The following is a 13532-nucleotide window of genomic DNA, read 5'->3' on the forward strand; positions in this document are numbered from 1 at the left end:
GTGTGATTGTGGTTGGGAATAGACCAATTTTGACATCTGTTTAAAACAAACAAACTATGTTATAACTTGCAAATCCTCCTTACCGATGGGCACTTTATGTTTGCAAAACACAGGAGAATAAACCTGGAATCAAAGATGGGGTTTAATTGCCAAAAGTTGTTGCTGACGGTCTAGTTGTTGTGTGTGCATTGAACTAGACTCTTACACACACAAATCAGCCAGCAGCCCACACAATGTTAACCAAAGAAATAGTGAGAAAACACGAAGACTGTAGAAGAGGTCTGGCTAAACAGAGCTCAAGTGCCAATTGAATTAATACCCCGCAACTTGAAACTTGTGTGGTCGAATAAAGTATTAGTAGATCTTGAAGGGGTGTACTTCAGTACTGAGGTAAAGCGTTTGATAAATATTTGCTTCGAAACAAGAACGAGGAATTAGGCTAATTGATCTTGTTTTTTTTGTTTTATCAAGATTACCTAATACTGTAAAGCACAAAATGGGCTATTCCATTTAAAATGCACACTCCCTCTGTGGACGATTTTGGAAATATCTTCCACAGGGGGAGTATGAATTTCAAATGGAATGAACACATTAGGCAGCTCCATTTGAAACTCGCCCTCCCTCAGTGGAAGATTCAGGTTGAATCAGGGTGTATGAAATGCAAATGGAGCTACCTAATTTGTTCATTCCATTTGAAATTCATACTCCCCCTGTGGAGGATATTTCCAAAATCTTCCACAGGGAGTGTGGATTTTACACGAGTGATATGGATCAGTGAAATTTTCGTGTGTGCAATTTTTTCCTTTTCCTATCCAGGCCATTAAGAAAAATTGTATAAATTTCCTGAAATATACATGCCATGAAAATTATTGTTCTTTTTAATTGGTGAAATTTTGTGCCACAAAAACATTGTGCTTTACAGTTAGTGTTTCTATACCATGGTGACTTGTGTACATTTTCTTGAGCATTGATTTGCTTGGGTAACAATTAAAACAAAGAGTAAAATTTATTTGATTGTAAATTGTACTTGTCTACCTGATGTAAATTTCAAAGGGACACAAATTAAAAGTGCATTTTCTTAAGTGAAAATAAGAGAGAAAAAAAATAGTGTTTTCCAATGTGTATTTGAGTAAAATGGTCAACAGTTGGATATCGGAACAAACGGTATGGAGAAATATAGTGGTATGTATGATTTGAATACAACTCTGTAGTGTAATTATTGATTGATTTAAAAAGTTTGAAACTTTTGATAGTTCAGCAAAAAGTATTTTGTTGTGACTGATTGACACAACATATTCTGTTTGGGAAAAAAGAAAAGGTTTGTCTCAGAAAATTGTGTGTGTAGTTTTTAAATTGTGAATTTTAGTTTGTTTTTCTATGTTTCAAGGAATTATAAATTATTCTTTTTAGTTGTCCAGTTGTGAAAGTTAAATGTGAAGCAGTCAGAAACAAAAGAGCCAAAAATGCAGTTTAAAAAAAATTGGCACAATTTGCATTTACTGAGAAGAAAAAACAATTAAAACGCTACTTTTCCATTTTCTTAGAGACTTAACCTTTTTTTTGCTGTACGCAAAATGTATTAAATTGTATTTAGTCTACACATCTTATTCAAAATCTATGCAGTTTTAAACATCTGTACTAGATCAGTATTATGTGAAATCAGTTGCTTGCATTTACGGTATTAAACAGTTCAGTCAAGTACAAGCGGAAGTAAATGACAAATATGACGCTGTTTTAAAATCAAGTATGAAAAAGTAAATAACAAATATAACGCTACTTGTTTCAGGAACTTATTTATTCATTTAAATGAATAGGTGCTTGTCTCAAATATTCACAATAAAAAGTACTTGTGAGAAATCTTAACCCCATGAGAACTACCTGCCGAATGGCCAAAAAGAAGTTTTCATTATCAATTGGACCAATCAGCAACATTGTTAGAATAATTTCACCACACAAAAAATTGGTGAATTATTTGCAAAGCTTCATTCTGATTGGTGATTAAAGTAAAGTTATCATGTAATTGACCAATCAGAGGCAATGTTAGATCAGCAGGTAGTGTTCAGGGGGTTAATTAAGCATAGTATTCAAAGTTGGCACTGTTTAAATTATAATGCTATGTTTGCGTTCACAGGGCGTATTCATTTCATGTGAGTGCAGACGGACAGATGCAACCCGTGCCGTTCCCTCCTGACGCCCTCATCGGTCCCGGTATTCCCCGTCACGCGAGACAAATCAACACTTTAAATCACGGTGAAGTGGTGTGTGCAGTCACTATCAGCGACCCGACGAGGCACGTCTACACAGGAGGAAAGGTAAGGATACATCACTAACTTCTGCAATGGGCTATTCCATTTAAAATCCATGCTACCCCTGTGGAATATTTAGCTAAAGTCTTCCACAGAGGGTAGTAAGAGATTAGAAATTGAATAGACATTTGAAAAGCGCAACTTTTACTTACATTTCCACTTGAAATACTCAACTCCAGTTGCTGGAAGATATAGGTAAGGGATCCATAATACTGGGGGAGTATTTTGGGTTTCAAAATGATCAACCTGACCAATTACATTTGAAAAATATAATCGTCTTGTGGATCGCCGATAAGTATTCCAAAATCATCCACAGGGGTAGTGTGGCAAAATCTTCCACAGGGGTAGTGTGGCTTTCAACTAGAATAGCCCAATGTTTCTTGTATTGTCTTGTGAGATTCTATTTGTAAAGCTTCCACTGATTAGAACTTGTTCCACATCAATTCGGAGCAGTGTTTGAAATACACACTTGTCCGCTTGCTCAAAAATCATGTTCGGCAATTATGATGAGCCATGCATTTGTCCTACAGACAACCACTGTATTTTATCTCCAATACCATGATTTTAAAAATTGACAAGTTTGAGTGTTTTCTTCATAATATGCAATTCTAACTGTAAAACCACTTTTGATTGAGGAAGTAAACATTCTGTCTGATGCAAACTTTTTATTAAGATCAATTTGCCAAAAAATAATTGAGAACTTTGTTATTTTGATGGTCACCATCGTTTTTTTCTTCTTCATTACCAGGGCTGTGTAAAAGTGTGGGACATCAGTCAACCCGGTACCAAGAGTCCAGTGTCACAGTTAGATTGTTTAAATCGAGATAACTACATCCGTTCCTGTAAGCTTCTACCAGACGGCAGAACGTTATTAGTGGGAGGAGAGGCCAGCACACTATCTATATGGGATCTGGCTGCAGTAAGTATTTGTTTGTTTGTTTGTTCGTGTCCTCGCTCATTATTGGAGGAATTTCAGACCTGGTTCGCATAATTGTTTTTGTGTGTATAATATGTGAACGATTAGAGCATTCATACACGGTAATCATGGATGATGTCATTCATGATATTAACCTCAGATCATGGTTCATTGAGTAAGCACGATACTGCATGAGATGATTGCAGGTGCCTATGGGGGGGGTCAGATTTTACCGTTCCTCTTGCCTCCTACAGGCCTCCCCCATTTACGAAAGTCTTGTTATTGCCAGTGCTCCCTGATGCCTTGCCTTGCGTTACCTATCCACTTCAGGCCATGTGGCCCACAAGGCTGCAAGTCTCCTGCAGCTGTCTGTAGCTATTGGCTTGGCTTCGTTCCATGACATCCACCCCAGATTCTTCCTTTCTTTTTCCACTGTCCGCCTCAACCTTGTCTTAGGGCGACCAAATTTTCTTTTTGCCTTCAGGAACCCAGGAAAAGTGCTGTCATGCAGTGGCTGTTGTCATCCATCCTTAACACATGGCCAATCCATTTCCCCCTCCTGTAATTCTCCCTATACCATCAGGTTACTATTTGTAGCTTTGAAGCCTTTCTAACTCATAGCAGTCATTTTGTTTGCCATAAATTTCATTCATACCTGAAAACCACATAAAAATATTATTTAAGCTAGATTTGTTCTGTCCAACTGGAATAAGACATAAATTACCCTTGTGTTTCCCAGCCTTCATCAAGTTTTTAATTAAATCTGTTAATCTTGCAGGGGGTAATTTGTCAGGGAATTTTATAATTAATGAAAGCTTATTAAAGTTGACACATTTTTATGATATTAATACACTGCCTAATTAGATTTAAGTTTGCTATTTCCTGCTCTAGAAATACACACAGCCTAATCAACTCCCCTTGGCACAAGACTGAAGGTTTTTCTTCACAAATACACAAATATGTGGCTGGCCTGCTCCCACAAAATGAGTTGTAAAGTCGCAAGTTAGTGGTTTTGAGATTGTGTGGCTGCTAACAGATACTTGAATGTATTCTTTGTTTGATGTCCATCTGGATAAGCCATTAGTATGCCCTTAATTGTGAATGCTCATGTATACATGTGCCTCATTCATCCAAGACATACTAGTGGCTAGCAGAATGTTCTATTCACAAAGACATTATCGTACAGTTGCATATCAGACTTCAGCAGCCAGAAGATCTTAAAACTGCCAACATTAAGCTCATTTCATGGGAGCAGAACCAGTGCATAGCCGAGGGAGGGCAGCTGCCCCCTCCCTCCGAGAAGTCTTGCCCCCCTTCCTGTGAGAGGACTTTTTTGTAATTTTTAGCCCATTTTTGTCAAAGTTTGCCTCCCTGGAATTTTCCTTGCGCCTTTGTTGAGCAAACATTGATGTCAATGGTTCTGCCAAATTTCAAACATATTTGAGCTAGCTGGCTGTTCCATTCACATAATTTGAATTCTTTCACACAAGTATTTTTGATTATTATTTATATCAGGCTTTTGACTGAACAATAAAACTTTTTTGTACAATATTTTCAAAATACCGGATGCAATACCATTTCTTGAATATTATCACGCAGCGTCTGCCCGCTGGCACCATGGTGACGGTACCAACACGCGTCATGATACAACAGCACAACAATACAATACAGACATCGTAACGGCTCACAGGAGATTTCGTACTGTTAAACAAGTAAAATCACGAACTTAATTCGCGGCAATTCTAGATGATGATAACCTTAGGAAATATAATCCACATCTACAAAAAACCTACATATAATTATTCGAAATTGTCTTTGGAGAGCAGAACCAGAAAACAAGAAGGTCAAAAGGTAAGCCCCTCCATTAGAATCTTGGTTAAACCCTGTGGCTAGGTAAGCTTTTTCATTTTACCGCCAAAAGCAATATAATTAATAATGGAATTTTGCCTTGTCGCCCCCCGTTGAGCAGGGCGATACAAGAATGATTCTGCCAAATTTTCAAAATATTTGAGTAACTTCACTCGTGGCTGTTTTTCTATCTCGTAATTTGAATCTTGTTCACACTCAAAGCATTCAATATTATATAAATAATCTAGAGCAAAATGGTTTCTGAAATTCTACTTGGAATTTTTACTTAATTTTTGCATTGGTGTTGACAATATTTCTGTTGTTTGACAAATTCCACCTTAATTCCTAAAATATGTTTAAGATTAATTCTAACTGCAGATCAGATAGGTTAATTAAGGAAAAGATCATTGTTGAGGTGTTGATTATTTGCCATTGTTTAAAAATATGTATCTCTATTCTTGGATGTGTATGGTAATTATCCTGATTAACATAATTACATTGACGTCAAACTCACTGGATTTAATTGTAGTTCACTTTACTATCCCAAAATAACTGGAGTTGAGCAATCTTAACTAAACATCAAATTTGTCATCAAAATTCATGTTCAAAATGATAAAATGTGAGAAATTTGGGATGTTCTTAATTCAATATGTAATCACTGTTTTCCTGACGACATGTCTAGCTTAATTAAATTTGTTGGACACAAGGTCCCAGGTACAAATCCTTGATCCTAGATTGTGAGATGTAATTTCATTTCATAAAGATTTTGTGATAGAGATGGCGCCAGATAAGAGATCTATCAGATCTTGATTGTGTCGCGTTTTGTGTGGGCCATCAATACCTTATCTGTCATCTAGAGAGGATATTATACCCTTCCCAGAATCCTTAGCGACATGACGCATTGCCTCATTGCATAAAATGACACTCCTGTACTTCGCACCGGTTCCCTCTGTTTTCATGTTGAGAATAGACTGGCTAAGTATGGGTTGATAGTCAAGAAATGAACATAATTTGCAAGATCTGGATATGCTCTCTTCATTGAGGAACTTTTTGTCGCCATCGAACCATGTTACACTGTATGACTTGAATGGAAGAAATGCATTGTGGGAAGTGTAAGATGTCTGTCATCTAAAAATGTAGATCCATTGTAATTTCAAGTTGCAAATGATTCATATTGATGTTGTATTTTTCCACCCAACAGCCCACACCTCGCATCAAGGCAGAGTTAACATCTAGCGCCCCCGCATGTTACGCGTTGGCTATCAGTCCCGATTCCAAAGTGTGTTTCAGCTGTTGTAGCGATGGGAATATCGCAGTATGGGATCTCCACAATCAAACATTAGTCAGGTATGTGTCTTTGTTTTTTCCTTGAAAAAGAGATAACATAATCTCTCTCTGGTAATGAATAATTTCCCCTTTTCATAGTTTTAACACCATGGTCTGTCTCTACTGCCTCTTTTTTACAGAGTTCCTGATTGGATAATTACATGATATAATCATCTGATAAACCAATCAAAATAGAGCTTTTCAATCATGTAGCAATTTAAGCTTAATCTTACCATATCTCTGATTGGCTCAATACTTGATATACACCTCTTTGTTACCAATCAAAATAGTTCTTAGAGGCTGATAATTGGGCTGGTAGTTAATTGGGTTCGTAGCTGCATGTAAAAATGTTTGATGAATGTGAAATGATGTCAAATGTTTTTAGTTGCTTACACAAATTTAAATGATGTTAAAGATTTGTTAACATTGAGCGAAAGCATCAGCTGTGATATAGCACCTATTTTGCATTCAAGTTCAATTTCATTGCCAATTTCAGGGTTAAGATTCAGTATGGGTAGGGTTAGCTGTAAGGGTTAGCATAATTAGGATTAAAGGTCCAAAATATGGTGAGTGATAGGGTTAAGTTTAGAATTTGCAGGACAAAAATGAACTATGATGAACAGTTTTTTTCATCTATTTTTTGTGTAAAAATACACTTTCAATTTGAGTAGTTCCAAAATCATATGCTTTCATAGACCCTTCATGTCCAAGAACATCCACGGAATCTGAAGCAAATCATAACTGATTCAACTGATTCCTGATTGACAAGATTGTCTTTAAGATGATTAAGATGTCTCTAGATCTTAATTCTTCTCTGCATAATTTAAGGTTAATATTAGGTTAGGTTTAGCATTAAGGCTAGCATGGCTAGACTTGATTTGAATGAGTTTAAGCCTATATGTGACGTGTCATGTCAAAAGGAGACACTTTTGGGCAGGTTATCAATTTTGAGGTTTTTACATATCTTAAATATAGAGATATTTTACTCCACAACGCCGCCCCCCAAAAAATCGGACATTCCTAAAAAGATATTGAGATCGTAAGTTATGGTATTATAAAATTGGACCACTTTTTATTGACAATGTTGAGAGTAATTTTGAAAAATGTCTCAAAAATACAAGATGCCAGTTATATTCGGTCTGAAACTATCAAACAAATTTTAAACTTTAACCACAAATTCGCCCCCAAATTGAAAAAAAATTTTTTGGCCTGGCCCAAAAGTGTCTCCTTTTGACATGACACTCACATATGATTAGCAACAATGCATTCCAACCCCTTGCCACAATAGTGCACAATAATCATAATTTCTATACTTTTCGTATTTTTTCCCTTCAGACAATTCCAAGGTCATACTGATGGGGCCAGCTGTATTGATATTTCACCGGATGGTACCAAATTGTGGACTGGTGGTCTAGATAACACAGTCAGATCATGGGATCTAAGAGAAGTAAGGCAAACCCTTCTGTAATTTATACATATCCCATAATGCAATGAAACGTGTCGCATCAATTAAAATTTGTGTGGCATATTGTGCACCATAAGTGATATGATGTATGTTTGTCCGCATCATTATATGAAAAAATTGTGTTACTTTCAAATCGTGCTATGGAATATGCACAAGTTTCTAAAAAACAAGTTGTTTAAACAGTAATTTTAAAATTTGATTTCAAAACTACACTTACCGGAAGTGCTTTCGAGGAACTTCCACGTCATCAGCCATCATTGTTAGCTGTGATGTTTCTTGGAAAATGGCTAGAGACAAAAATGATAAGATTTAAATTAAAATAACATTACATGTAACGCCATGTTGGATTTCCTTGTGGCGGATTTGAATCGATGTGTTTATGCGGTTGCGTCATCAGCGCATGGATAAATTGCCCTTCTACTTGCATGTATAAGCCCCATGGGATTAGGTTAGCGCGTGCAATTTGTATCTGTCACTGCAAAGTCCAACATAGCATTACTTGAGATGAGACAAACTATTATAATAATCGGTACCATGCCTTAAAAAATGTAGAATCCATGAAGCTCTAGAGATGATATTGTACCGTACCCAGAATCCTTTGCAACATGATACATCACCTCACTTCATCAAATGACACTCCCATTACTTCGTATAGGATCCCAGCCTTTGTTTTCATTTTGAGAATAGACTGGCTAATAATGGGTTGATAGTTAAGAAATAAAATATAAGTCACAAGAATTTTGTTCTCCATTTTTGGCAATGCGCTCTACAATCAATTGGAAACTATAATGAAGAAGCAGACAGTTCTAATAAGTAGTGAATTGTACAGTTGAGTGTCATAGTTTTCCAAATAGAAAATTAATTACATCATTTGTTATTTTTTGTGACTATTCTAGGGAAGGCAGTTACAGCAGCATGACTTCACATCACAAATTTTCTCACTGGGGTACTGTCCGAGCGGAGAGTGGTTAGCGGTCGGCATGGAGAGTAGTAACGTAGAAGTACTGCACCACGCTAAACCCGACAAATACCAGCTGCATCTGCATGAGAGCTGCGTACTATCACTTAAGTTTGCACACTGTGGCAAGTGGTTTGTGTCAACGGGTAAAGATAACCTCCTCAACGCTTGGAGGACACCGTATGGAGCCAGTATATTCCAGGTAGGTTTGCGAGAGAGTCTAGTAAGCGTGTGTTATGTTTGGTAATGATGTTGCTGTCAAAATCTGTCAATGAATATACAAATATGAGAGTGTGTGTTTCGGTTTAACAGGGCTGTTGATCTAACAAAAATACAAACATACCTAGCAAAAATATTTTTAAATTGGTATGTGCCACACACCGTCATCATCCCTATATCTTCGTGTTAAAAATTGCCGTGGTAGTACGATAAATCCTCACGTTTTTCAACAACTACGCATGGTGATTTTGTTCGAGATAGGCCGTGCGACTCAGGCTATGCATACAATTTGAGATTTTGAGAGCCGCCACACTGTTTCTATTCTATGTTTTACGATTTTCGCATGATCAGTATATGGCTGGCGTCCGCCATGGCGTGGAGCTGCTACGCGTAGCTTTTTTAGGAGCTAAATTGACCAATCATGTTAGATCTTTTCATTACGCTGGAGCCAGTTGATGCATCATCGTTCCAGAGAGAGAAAACTCTTGCCAAAATTAATGTTTACTATGTGGATTTTAAATGAATCGAATGTAAATAAACCACCAACAGTTGTACAGGATCAATACCATTGTTTGATTAGTGTATAGTCAATGTTACCTTGCATGCATGTGCCATGTGTGTGGCGTGTTTGTTTGTTTGTCTACTGTGTCAGGCCAGGATCACTGACACCCACGGTACTGATACTGTCATACTATCACGGTGATCATATTGTTGAATGTTGTTGACTTTAAAATAATCATGATGCAGTCATGTCTACAGTAGAATTCACCACGACCTTTGAAGGACTTAAACCCCATTAAAAGCTATTAAACCAAGATAACACTCAATGAAAACAGCTCAACTATGTTACATCAGATCTTCTCTGGTTAAATACACACTGCACTTGTGTCTGTTTTACCTGTGCAATGAACAATGAGCTGGTATTATAGTTTCAGTTGGGTGAATGTTTATGAAGCGAACGCAAGGTAACAATACTGTCTGGGCTTTTGTTTACGAAAATGAGACAATAGGCTGCTTATTGTTAACCAGCGTTCTGGAAAATGAGAAGCATAATGATTTGCAGACTTAACACGGTTTAGAAATAATTTGTTCATATTTTTTGGTGTTATCTGTCGTTTACATATCCTTCCTAAAACACAAAAGTACCAATATTTCCAAACACCTAAATTAGCTAAAAATTTAGGAAATGTTACAAAACTATATTTTCTAGAATTTCAGAGAATACTTTAAATATTGACTGTTTATTTTTTACACAGTGACGTCATATAGGCAATGGCATAATACTTCTAACATACACTAGGTCACGCGTAAATGGTGAGCGCACTGAGTATTGTGTATAGGAAAACGGGCAGTACCGTAACTACAGTATGTATGGCCCACTACTAGTAAACAAAGTAAATCCGAACTGGTTTGCTGAAAGTCGAATTCCAAGGCCACGCCACATAAAGATGTACAAATCAGCTCCCGGCGATACACTGCAGATCGCAGAATTGTGTGCATGGTTTACCACCACTCTGCCTAGCTATATAGTTGTGTACAATACTGTATGAGTTTCTTGTGAGTGCATGTCCATCTTAATAATAAGTCGGTTCGTTTTGTCATAAATTACTTTTTGAATCATAACTATCGTGACCGAGGATATCTTGCAACTACGTGAAGCTCGTCTGGCAAATTCTTAATGACTAAATTCGCTTCACGTAATGAGTAAGTCGTACTTGATTGGTCAGTTTTACCTCCGAGTAATGAAAAACTCTAACATGATTGGTCAATTTGGCTCCACGGAACAAAAAGTCAGCTACGCGTAGCAGCTCCACGTTGTGGCGGTTGCGGCCTACCATATCAGTATCCCATATGATATTTCTATTGTAAGAACATTTTATTTGTTGTCACGTAAATCACAGTTTTCGTTTAAATGTACTAACTGGAAATTAAATGTACTAATTAGTGAGGACCGGTATTTTGCTGTGGATATGTTTAACTGCAATTTCGATGTAAAACATTTGAAATCCTGGGTAAAAATTTTGATAATATTTAACTCTTTGAGAAAATTATTTTATAAAGGAATGCTGGTAAAACCAGGTGCAATACAATGTACATTATTGACACACTATCACGCTCTTTATCTTCGTCAATAATAGAATAATCGATTTCAATCGAATTGAATGCATGAGTTTGTAGTTGACTACTGAGCGACCTAAGCGATCGATTGCTAGCCAATCAGATAGAACTCCTTTTCTTGCGTTCAGTGAAATACCACTAGCCTGTCGCTCACTACCTCTCGCCCGTCGCTAACCAACGGAGTATTAAATTTATATTTATCGTATAGGACGTCGACGGTGTGTGCCACCCAAATTTAAAAAATGCAGGCTCCAGAATGATTTTGAGGACATAAAATGGACTCTCCTAAACTATCAATTTCTCAGAAATAACTTAACAATAAGTGCTTGGATCTCAAATTTGAAGCTAATTTTGAGGTATTTGGAGACAGTTTCTGAAACTTCAGAAGGGCTTCAAATGGGGGATCTCCAGAAGGGAAAATGAGCTTGAAAGGGCATTAAGGGCAGCACTGATCCATAGTATATTAAAAGAATGGAGAATGCCTGAATTATAGTTCATACCACCAATTAAAACTCATGCACCCCCCAAAAAAGTCCCACATCTGGGTAAGTTTATGTGGAAGCACTTTTACAAAAACAAAATTATTCAGATGAACGTTACGCAAAATAATGGGAAATATATTGAGAAACCAATGTGGACACATGTAGTATATCTGCGCTTTCCCTTCGTCGAGCTGGTTGCGATGTGTGCACTTTTTCCAAATTGGACAACATGCCTGTATGTCCAACTGCTATTATGATCAACTATGCACATAGTTCTCACATTTCCTTCTATTAATTTTGCTTTGTTTCTGTTTTATTTTGCAGTCAAAAGAATCGTCATCGGTATTAAGTTGCGACATATCAGCAGACGACAAATTCATCGTGACAGGGTCAGGAGACAAAAAAGCAACTGTTTACGAAGTCATATACTAGTCGTACTGAACCCTCGTCTTGTACATTCAAAATCCGTAATGGAAGATAGGACTTCTTATTTGTGGATGGCGATTTATGTGACTCGATGAGTCTGTGCGTGACTTGTTTCTTGGCAAAAAGTGTTATCCTCATATATGTATTTTCAATGGGGAAATCGTAACTGTGGTGTGACCAGCCTGCCCCCTCAAAACAGATTTGTTCATGTCAATGACAAGAATGAAGGTTGACATTGAGTAGTTAGAACCAAGCTGAAATGATGTTAAACAAATCATCAATCTCGGTGGCCGGAAGGATGAAATGAGTGAATTATACAAAGATGGAAATCAAAATGTCTGCCTGAATCCTCAACTACATGGATATTCATATGCATTGAAGACAGCTCGTCTCCAAGAAGCAGAATGGCTCAATTTGAGGATGACTGCATCAGATTCTCGGACCTATGTGAAGTGAATTTGATCTAATCGGAAGTGTTGCTAGGAGATGAACAAGTTGGGACCCCAATAACCAAATTCAATCTGATAACAATTTCATTAATATACATGTCGTTGAATTCTGCCCACGCGAGACAATTGTCACTAAGGACCACAAGAGCCTCATCCCAATGGCATAGTCCAATAACCTCAATTACATAATCATAGTGCAAAATTTGACCTCAAATTGCAAAGTATGAGTTTTTGTACCCAAATCTTTATAAAGGTCATTCAATGAATGTACAAATGTATTGGGGTTTAAGAACTATTCCCCTGATAGATGAGCATGTTGTGGATCCCAGTGTGGTGTTTCTCTTAATGAATACATTACAGGATGCCCTATGAGCAAGCATCTCGGAGTGGTCCCTGTTTTCTACGTAAACTTCATCTGGTTTATACGAAACAATTTAATAATATTGCACCAATTACCCACAATGCACTGCTTTAAACTAATAATGCACTTATTGGATAGATTACCTGTAGCATCATGAATGCAAAAGAATAGGTTATCGCTTTTGAAATCTACACTCCCCCTGTGGAAGATTTAGATATAAACCTCCACAGAGGGAGTAGGGGTTTCAAATAGAAAGGATAATTGGGTAACTTCCATTTGAAATACTCACTCCTGTTGTAGAAGATTTTGGTTAAGCTATTATACAGAGGAAATATTGATTACAAAGTAATTAACCGTAGCCAATTCCATTAAAAAAACATACTCCCTCTGTGGAAGACTTTTAAATGTTCCACAGGGGGTATGTCAGATTTCAAAATGAATGATAGCCCATCTTGAATCAAATACATTTTCAAGCTACATTCTTTTGCACATTTTTGTGGATGCAAAATTAGAAGCTTATTTATGATGTACATGTGGATTAGCCATATGCCTGGTAAACTTTGATTTAAAGTTTGTTTTGATTGCTTTCTGCATCTAATGCATTGTGCTAAATACAGAACCCAAATTGCTACATGCGTAAACCTTTGTAAAGCTCAAG

At 37.0% G+C, this 13532-nt stretch overlaps 1 protein-coding gene across 4 annotated transcripts in view; it reads left to right on the plus strand.

Annotated features, from left to right (window-relative positions):
• The window catches only part of LOC140171915 (transducin-like enhancer protein 4), a 74603-nt gene extending 61601 nt beyond the window's left edge, over positions 1-13002 (plus strand). For all 4 annotated transcript variants that reach the window (XM_072195259.1, XM_072195260.1, XM_072195261.1 and 1 more), the window contains 6 exons: positions 2132-2312; positions 3055-3225; positions 6272-6417; positions 7732-7843; positions 8758-9021; positions 11963-13002. In XM_072195259.1, coding sequence (XP_072051360.1) covers positions 2132-2312; positions 3055-3225; positions 6272-6417; positions 7732-7843; positions 8758-9021; positions 11963-12070 — 982 coding nt within the window. In that variant the 3' untranslated portion in view covers positions 12071-13002. The remainder of the gene's footprint in view (positions 1-2131; positions 2313-3054; positions 3226-6271; positions 6418-7731; positions 7844-8757; positions 9022-11962) is intronic.
• The last annotated feature ends 530 nt before the right edge of the window (positions 13003-13532 follow it).

This window comes from Amphiura filiformis, chromosome 15, assembly GCF_039555335.1.
Source record: "Amphiura filiformis chromosome 15, Afil_fr2py, whole genome shotgun sequence".
Taxonomy (NCBI): domain Eukaryota; kingdom Metazoa; phylum Echinodermata; class Ophiuroidea; order Amphilepidida; family Amphiuridae; genus Amphiura; species Amphiura filiformis.